Here is a 9,271-nt window from a genome sequence, read left to right on the forward strand (position 1 = left end):
GTGGACCACTGCTGAAGCACTTGTCTAGGTCGGGTCTAGGTTTAAGGGTCGAGAGTTCAAATCTCATCTGAGCCATGGTTTTTTTTCCATAATTTGTCTCATAATTTATTTATCTGTACAAATGTACAAATGTATGTTGAAACTAGACTTTTGTCTATACTTCTGATAGAGAAATCCTACAAAATATATGGCTGTCATCAGTGCATTACTGATCAATAACTATTGCATATCTTCTCATCTCCATTTATTTGCAATAAATAATAACGATATAATACTTATAACACGATGCTGGAATGTTACTACCTACACTGATTTGAAATCAAAAATTAAAACTAAAAAAAAATCTTTGGCAAACTGAGATTCATTGACTAATAAAAATACTAATTAAATTAATATAAATAATTTCAATTTAAAAAATACAAAATAACTTCTTTGAAACAGACTAAAATAATGTTTAAGTACACAGTACATATAAAATTCAAGTCGTAAAACCGGCAGTCAAATAAACTGGAATGATTCTTATTTTACCTAGAATATGGCAACTAACGAAGCATAATCGACCTTACTTAGTGCTATACAAAATCTCATCCGACCCACAAACTTTTTTCCATGATTTATATATCAAAAGAAAACGAAAAATCTTTACTGATCGGTTAATCGTTTCATCGTAATTATAGATAGGTGTTAAAAAGAGAGATTGTGTCCGACGTGAGACGTTGTCGCATTTCGTAGCTCTTCCACATTTCACTAATCTCATTCCCCTAACTCTCGGTTTGGTAAATTTCAGTCGAAATACCCTTCGGTTGTTGTCGATCGGTGCTGCTGGAGCTGGACTAGATTCGATTAAACAGGCGCCGTGTGTTTGAGTGTACATATATGGGTGTGTTTTTGTGTAGCAGGAAATGGCTTATGTTTCCTTTCATTTATAAGAAAATATTCGAACATAAAACAAAAAAAAACGAGGGATTAAAGTGATAAACTTATTTGAATTTGAAAGTGAGAATTTCTAGCGTTGCAAACATGAGTTCGAAAATTATAAAAACTAGAGAACTAGAGAAAGTATATCAGTTTGTCACTATTGATCTTACATAATATAAAAAAATAAAACTTTTAGAACTCTAAACTTTTTCTTTTCATGTGATTTACATTCAAAAATTTTACGTGATTTTTCATTCTAATTTTGAAACATAAGCCCGTTCCCGCTTTATATATGAGTCTGTGAGTGTGCTCAGTACTTGCTCGTGTAAGTATCCTTTGCTTTGCTCTATCCTAGAAAATTGGACGCGGACTTTGGGGGTGTGTCTGCAACCGCTGCGCATGCTCTCGCTGTTGTTGGCTCCCGTGAAGCCTGGTTTTGCGTACTTACCCAGATATACTTGCCAGATATACCTTTACCCATCCAAAGGTGGACCGAGGTACACCATCGATATTTCCGTATTACCGTAGACTGCCGCCACCGTCGGGTAAAACACTTTATCCGGTAAATCTAGAATAATCAATTGAAGATTACTACCTATACAATGAAGCGCAAAATCTACCACATCAATTACCAGTGAAAGCTACCCCTAGAAACTCGTAGTTCTTCTCGAAAGATAGCGTATTATCGTCGCAGTCCAGGATAACGCGAATACGCTCGCCAACTTTGTATTTGGGCGCATTGTTGAGCAACGGGTAGATTCCATGGGCGTCCCCATTGTGAAGCAGCAAGTTGTCCACCAGGTTCCATCCCCAACTCTGATCGTCTGCGCCTGCATTAAATGCAATTCGAAAAAAGTGCAATGCTTTCAATTCTTGAGTGTATATTGTACAAAAAATAAATAGAAACAAAATCTAAAAATATCAAATCAGACGATACTATCGGTGTTAAACTGAAAACAACTTCGAACAAATTAACATTAATCTTAATTTCAGCAAATATCATTATATCGGCCACTGCCTTTCATCGCAATAGTGAACAGAGTTTTGATAGAAATAATGTACATTCGAACAGACTGAATCTGCAACAACGATGCCAGATGCAATCGGATATTGGTTCCATAAAAAAGGAACTAGGAAACCTTCCTTCTTCATTTATTTTTATTCTGAATGGAAATGTTTACCGGTAGAATATTAATTAGTCTGCCGATTAACCCTCGCGCGTTGTGTTTTGTACAACACATTGAAACATTTTCGAGAAAAAAAAATCCACGGTACACATTAGAGTTCGCTGACACTCGATACTGTATCAATATGCTTCAGGGAGGAATTCTGGGCATTTTAGAGGCGCTTGGCACGGTAAAGGCTGGGTATGCTGCGCAATTCAGATCCCATTTTGATCCACTAGCTTCTGCCCAGCAACTCCTATCTCTACCTCCTCATGGTACCGGCCGGAAACTATGAGCAGCCTTAGAGCAGATCGGGAAACCAACTCCGCTGGAAACTTTGGTCGTTGGGTGACAGGGAGGGGGGGGGGTGTGCTTCGGCAAACCTGAGCGTCTGTTTTCCAGGAGGAGCGGCTCACAACAGCGTCTGATCCCCATGTTAGGGGCGGCTGATCAACGTCCGAGTGCCAGGGAAGGACTCTAAGCTCAACTGTGCACTATGGTCCTCCGGAAAGTAGGGGGTTGGTGTAAGGCCCTACGGGCCAGCCGTAAAAAGCCATTATAACGGAAAATCAGCAACAGAATACTAAGAACCGAGACCAACGGCAACGACCCCAGCGAGCAAACAGGACTTGCAATTGGAAACTCGGTACGTGAAACTGCTGATCTATCAACTTCATTGGGAGCACCCGCATACTCGCCGATCTACTGAAGGACCGCGGGTTCGGCACCGTAGCGCTGCAGGAGGTGTGTTGGACAGGATCCATGTTGCAAACGTTTTGCGGTTATCATACCATCTGCCAGAGCTGCGGCAACACACGCGAGCTGGGAACAGCTTTCATCGTGATGGGTGATATGCAGAGGCGCGTGATCGGTTGGTGGCCGATCGACGAAAGAATGTGCAGGTTGAGAATCAAGAGCCGATTCTTCAACTTCAGCATGATAAACGTGTACAGCCCACATTCCGGAAGCATTGATGATGACAAGGACGCATTTTACGTGCAGCTCGAACGCGAGTACGATCGCTGCCCAAGCCACGACGTCACGATTATCATAGGAGATTTAAACGCTCAGATAGGCCAGGAGGAGGAATTTAGACCGACGATTGGTAAGTTCAGCGCCCACCAGCAAACGAACGAAAACGGCCTACGACTCATTGATTTCGCCGCCTCCAAAAATATGGCCATACGTAGCACCTTTTTCCAACACAGCCTCCGTTATCTTTACACCTGGAGATCACCACAGCAGACGGAATCTCAAATCGACCACGTTCTGTTCGACGGACGGCACTTCTCCGACATTATCGACGTCAGGACATATCGTGGCGCCAGCATCGTCTCCGACCACTACCTGGTGATGGTCAAACTGCGCCCAAAACTCTCCGTCATCAACAATGTACGGTACCGGCGACCGCCACGGTACAACCTAGAGCGACTGAAACAACCGGATGTCGCCTCAGCATACGCGCAGAATCTCGAGGCCGCGTTGCCAGACGAGGGCGAGCTCGATGGGGCCCCTCTAGAGGACTGCTGAAGTACAGTCAAAGCAGCCATCAACGACGCTACCGAGAGCACCATCGGGTACGCGGAACGGAATCGACGGAACGAATGGTTCGACGAAGAGTGCAGAACGGTTCTGGAGGAGAAGAACGCAGCTAGGGCGGTAATGCTGCAGCAAGGGACCTGACAGAACGTGGAACGTTACAAACAGAAGCGGAAACAGCAGACCCGCCTCTTTCGGGAGAAAAAGCGCCACCTGGAAGAAGCGGAGTGTGAAGAAATGGAACTGCTGTGCCGTTCCCACGAAACACGGAAGTTCTATCAGAAGCTCATCGGCTTCGGTTCGCGAGCCGAAATATGCAGGGATAAAGACGGAGGCCTCTTGACGGACGGACGTGGGGTGATCGAAAGGTGGAAGCAGCACTTCGATCAGCACCTGAATGACGTGGTGAACATAGGCACGGGAGACCACGGCAACGGAAGAAAAGAAGATGCCAGTGCAGCGGAGGATGGAAATGAACCAACTCCCACGCTGAGGGAAGTTAAGGATGCCATTCGCCAGCTCAAAACCAACAAAGCAGCTGGTAAGGACGGTATCGCATCTGAACTCATCAAGATGGGCCCAGAAAAGTTGGCCACCTGTCTGCATCGGCTGATAGTCAAGATCTGGGAAAACGAACAGCTACCGGAGGAGTGGACGGAAAGGGGTATTCTGTCCCATTCACAAGAAAGCGACCATTTTGAATGTGAGAACTTCAGGGCGATCTCTATTTTGAATGCTGCCTACAAAGTGCTATCCCAGATCATCTTCCGTCGTCTGTCACCTAAAACGAATGAGTTCGTGGGAAGTTATCAAGCCGGCATCATCAACGGACGGTCGACAACGGACCAGAACTTCACCGAACGGCAAATCCTCCAGAAATGCCGTGAATACCAGGTCCCAACGCATCACCTGTTCATCGACTTCAAAGCGGCATACGACAGTATCGACCGCGCAGAGCTATGGAGAATCATGGACGAAAACGGCTTTCCTGGGAAGTTGGCTAGACTGATTACAGCACCGAGGGGGGGGGGGGGGGGTAAGGGTTTCGGGTGAATTATCCAGTTCATTCGAATCTCGCCGGAGACTGCGACAAGGTGACGGAATCTCGTGTCTACTCTTCAACATCGTTCTGGAAGGTGTAATGCGATCAGCCGGGCTCACCTGCCGGGGTACGATTTTCACAAAATCCGATCAATTTGTGTGCTTTGTGGACGACATGGATATTATCGCCAGAACATTTGGAACGATGGCAGAACTGTACACCCGCCTGAAACGCGAATCAGCAAAGGTCGGACTGTTGGTGAATGCGTCAAAAACATAATACAAAGTACAGCTGGCGGAACTGAATACGATTGGATCCATCTAGGTATGTAGTAATGTTACGATAGACAGGGATACCTTCGAGATGGTGGAGGAATTCGTCTACCTCGGATCCTTACTGACGGCTGACAACAATGATTGCAGTGCATATGATGGCGCATCATCAGTGGAAGTGGGCTCCAGAAGAAGCTACGATACAAAAAAGATTCACATTCGCACCAAGTGCACCAGGTACAAAACGCTAATCGGACACGAGACATGGACCATGCTCGAGGAGGACCTGGAAGCACTCGGAGTTTTCGAGCGTCGCGTGCTAAGGACAATATTCGGCTCGGCGGTGTGTAGGAGAATGGTGTGTGGCGGAGAAGGATGAACCACGAGCTCGCTGCACTTTACAGCATCCAGAAGGTGGCCAAAGCCGGAAGGATACGGTGGGCAGGGCATGTTGCAAGATTGCCGGAAAACAACCCTGCAAAGCTGGTGTTTGCTACTGATCCGGTTGGCACAAGAAGACGTGGAGCGCAGAGAGCACGATGGGCGGACCAGGTGGAGCGTGACCTGGCGAGCATTGGGCGCGACCGAGGATGGAGAGCGGCAGCCACAAACTGAGTATTGTGGCTTACTATTGTTGATTATGTCTTGTGTGATGATGAACAAATAAACGTATGTATCTTTCAATTATTCTATAATAAAATAATGGTTGAAAAACATTCTTACCCAGTAGAGCATAATAACCGTGGCACTGTATTGCAGCGTCTTTCGTGGCAATCCCAACGACGGCCACCGTCCCCAGTGGACCTTCCCATCTCACTTCCCAGGCGTGCCTCCCATGTTGGAATCCAATCTTTCCACGGGAGCCATCCGTACTCTGTGCCACTGGATTCCTAAAAATATTCCAAACCAAGCCCATCGATCAATATTAATCCCTTCTAAATCATGCAACCGGACCGCCTCACCTGTGCAGCGTGAACCCATTCGGTTTGATGTAAACATGTCGGCTACAGTCGTACGGATTCCAAGCGTGGAAGAAAGCCCTCAACTTCGCTTTGTATGTGGGAACCACCGAGAGCAGGTCGGTCTTGAACGCGTCCGGCGATAGTTTCTGCATGCACTGTGCCCGCCACACCTCGTTGTTTTCATCGTTCAGAAAGCGGTTCCAACTTTTGCACACCAGCGAACAGTTTCGCAGGTCCTGCAGCTTCAGGTAGGAGAAAATCAGCTCCAAAACATTGTCCGGAATGTCCGGAGCATATTCGGTGAGGTCGTCATCCATCGGTTGGCCGTCTCAGGCAGCGAATTGGCGCGTATTTATGACTTGCCCGGAAAGCACCGAAAACACGAAACCTCTCTGTTTTAGCGATATTTTCCACCTCACAGTGAGCACTCCACAAAAAAACGAACACTAATTTTTATTTTCAGCTAAACATTTGCAGCAACTTCGCTTTTCTGCGTTGTTTTGACAGCGGAATTTTTTTTTCTTGGTTTCGAACTGTCAACTGCTCAGGGTGACCAGAAAAGTGACATCATTCGAATTTCGAAATCATATGGTTAATGTTTGTCGAAGTGCTGCATGGGCAGAAGAGGTAAACGTTATACACTGAAAGAAACCTTCATTTCAAAATCAGAGCATTTCAGGCCAAACATGTCTAAAAGACCTATCTGCAAAAGAGAGGCTCTCTTTGGTTTCCTTCTCTTTCGGTAAGGGAACGTCCATAAATTACGTCACGCAAAAATCGACCATTTTTAACCCCCCCTCCCCCCTATGTCGCACTTTTTGTATGAGGGCTCGAAAATTTTTGTATGGATCGTCACACTTTGTTGAACCCCCCCTCCCCCCTAAAAGCGTGACGTAATTTATGGACGCTCCCTAATATTATGTTTCCAGTTCAAAACCGAATTAGCGACATTTTTTCTTCGACTTCCGCTGCTTTTGCCTTGCGTTAAACACAATGTCGGAAGTGGGGCGCTGTATAGAGCACCAGGTGTACAATACAGCGCCCCACTTCCGACATTGTGTTTAACGCAAGGCAAAAGCAGCGGAAGTCAAAGAAAAAATGTCGCTAATTCGGTTTTGAACTGGAAACATAATATCTCAGCTGATTATTTGTATGGTCCACTGCACGAATTTATTTTGGTCTGCTTACTCTCACAGAAAATTTTACGTTTGAGCGGTGCCGACACCGCTCAAACGTCAAATTTCGTGTGAGAGTAAGCAGGCAAGTAAGCAGGCTAGAATCGAGTTCAGGACAACCAACCACCCCCTCCAGCGTTATGACATTTGTGAACAAGCCCTTAAGGCGTACCAAAAAAAAGTGCGATAGCCCAATTTGAGATATAGACTGCAATTGGGGTTTTAAATTTAGAAAATTTCAATGATTTTATATTTTTAAACAAAAGAGTATTTTTTTCTGAGCCTCTATGATTTTTTTTTCAGATTTTTAGAACTTTGTTTTGATCAGGGTTTTGATACCTGAAACCATTTTCAAAGATTTTTTAAACCACCTTTTGACAGCTGGGCAACTGTTTGACAGTTCCAGTGACTCTCCTTTATTCAATTTAGGTATAACTTATTTATATACAATTTATTTCCATTTACCTACCAGTTGATACCTAGCTCCTCACTGAGCGTGTGATGCACCTCCAAGAATGTAGCTACAATCCAACACTCCTCCTCACGCGTCCCGAGCTTCACCTGGCCGTACTCCCACCGACGAACCGACGTGACAGCTAGAACAAATAAATTCAAACTTGTTGTCCCCGACGCCATGATGAAAAATAGCCGAACACTACCGCCTCCTCTATTACGGTTCGCGTTGTTTTGGTAGCATGATTCCAAACCCCCGTGTATTCATATAGGAAGAGGTTCGTGTCTGCGCTGATTTGACAGAAGCGTTCGCTCGCTTCGCTGGTCGACCGTTAAATTTGGGGGGGACAGTTTTGAATCACCACTGTCACGTCGGTTCGTCGGTGGTACTCCTCCAGCCTACCGCGCTCCTCCTTAGCAACCGAGCTACCAGACTCCCCATGGCTCCAAGCAGATTCTGCTACCAGGCCCTGGCTCCAAGCTACGTCCATAGACTTAACTGGCACCAGGCCTCATCGCATCTTGATACCTCATCGGATATTGGATGGTACCGCATCTTGGTCTCCTCGCTTCCCGAACCACCGCCAGGGCGTCCCTGGGCCCATAACCTGTTGGAAATAAAAACACAGGCGAGGCTTTCTGTTTCCAAACCCAGGCACTGACTGATGTCGCTACCAGCGCAGTGACTCTCCTTTATTCAATCTAGGTGTTCGGATTTTAAGAACTGCAACCTCCTTTTAGCGGTCCGGTTTAGACAGCTTAAAGCTGAAATAGTTTTATTATTAGTTTTTGAGTAGATCATAAGTTCATACATTTTTACTGCAACTTACAATAGGTTTTTCTTCACCCTCGCGTGCAAGCTAGTAGGAGGTTCTACCGGGAGTAATCTTCTGCGGTTATCGGTAGGTGCTTGAGCCACCGCTACATTTAGGCACAGACAAACAGACGTAACACATGCGAAATTTCCATCGACCACGCTTTAAACGATCATTTTAAATTTTCATAGTTGTGGCTTTCACAATCAGAGGCGCGCGCATCGTTTTTCTATGTGTTTGACGTTTCACACTAACGCCTTCTGTTGACGATATTGCACAGCACAGTGATTCATGCAACTTTTCCACCAGGTGATGGTAGTGTGAACTGGGCGATGCATTTCCATGAAAATCGTTCAAGGTGTTACGTCTGTTTGTCTGTGATTTAGGTTTCAATTAGCAAATTGTAGGGCAAATAGATCTCACATTATATTACTTACTTAGTATTAAACCTTTAAAGTCAACAATAGGTTATCAAATTCAGTAGTATGTCGACGTAGGTTATCAAATTTAGCATCTAGGTAGAAACAAATATAATAATATAGTAATTCAAGGTATTTTTTATAAGCATTACATACGGATAATCTTGGCAGTTCTCTCACTGTGAATACTGCACTTTAGGTATAACAAACTACGAATTTTTAGGTAGAATAATTAGAAAATTGTAATTAATTTTAGGATTTTAGTTTAGAACGTGTTTCTTCGATAATTGTGTTCTAGATGTTCTTCGTATTTTCACACATACTCACGGTTCTGATGTCTGTCACATCTGACAGCGACTGCAGCAGGTTCATTCCATCTCTTCCGCAGGGCTGCCGTTCTGCTCGGCGATACAGGAATCTCCCGATCTTCCGAACACTAGGTATAACTTATTTACAATTTATTTCCATTTACCTACACTCAGGAAAATTGGCTCATACTTAATGGCAAAT

General features: G+C 44.9%; 1 protein-coding gene across 1 annotated transcript; it reads right to left on the reverse strand.

Annotated features, from left to right (window-relative positions):
* Positions 1-227: 227 nt before the first annotated feature.
* Positions 228-6,427, reverse strand: LOC109414907 (F-box/SPRY domain-containing protein 1). Its single transcript, XM_019688756.3, has 4 exons — positions 5,900-6,427; positions 5,661-5,827; positions 1,551-1,748; positions 228-1,486 (listed from the first exon to the last, which is right to left on the reverse strand). Exons 1-4 carry the CDS (start codon positions 6,214-6,216, stop codon positions 1,392-1,394), a joined length of 777 nt encoding a protein of 258 aa, XP_019544301.1. The 5' UTR covers positions 6,217-6,427; the 3' UTR covers positions 228-1,391.
* Between the last annotated feature and the right edge of the window lie 2,844 nt (positions 6,428-9,271).

This window comes from Aedes albopictus, chromosome 3 (genome assembly GCF_035046485.1).
Source record: "Aedes albopictus strain Foshan chromosome 3, AalbF5, whole genome shotgun sequence".
Lineage (NCBI taxonomy): Eukaryota > Metazoa > Arthropoda > Insecta > Diptera > Culicidae > Aedes > Aedes albopictus.

What these genes read in the sequence shown, in the direction of transcription:
- LOC109414907 (XM_019688756.3), bottom strand. Translation starts at nt 6,216, where the DNA reads ATGGATGACGACCTCACCGAATATGCTCCGGACATTCCGGACAATGTT. An exon ending in AATGGGTTCACGCTGCACAG is followed by an intron (nt 5,828 to 5,899) that starts GTGAGGCGGTCC and finishes GAATATTTTTAG; the next exon opens with GAATCCAGTGGCACAGAGTA. An exon ending in TCTAGGGGTAGCTTTCACTG is followed by an intron (nt 1,487 to 1,550) that starts GTAATTGATGTG and finishes TGATTATTCTAG; the next exon opens with ATTTACCGGATAAAGTGTTT.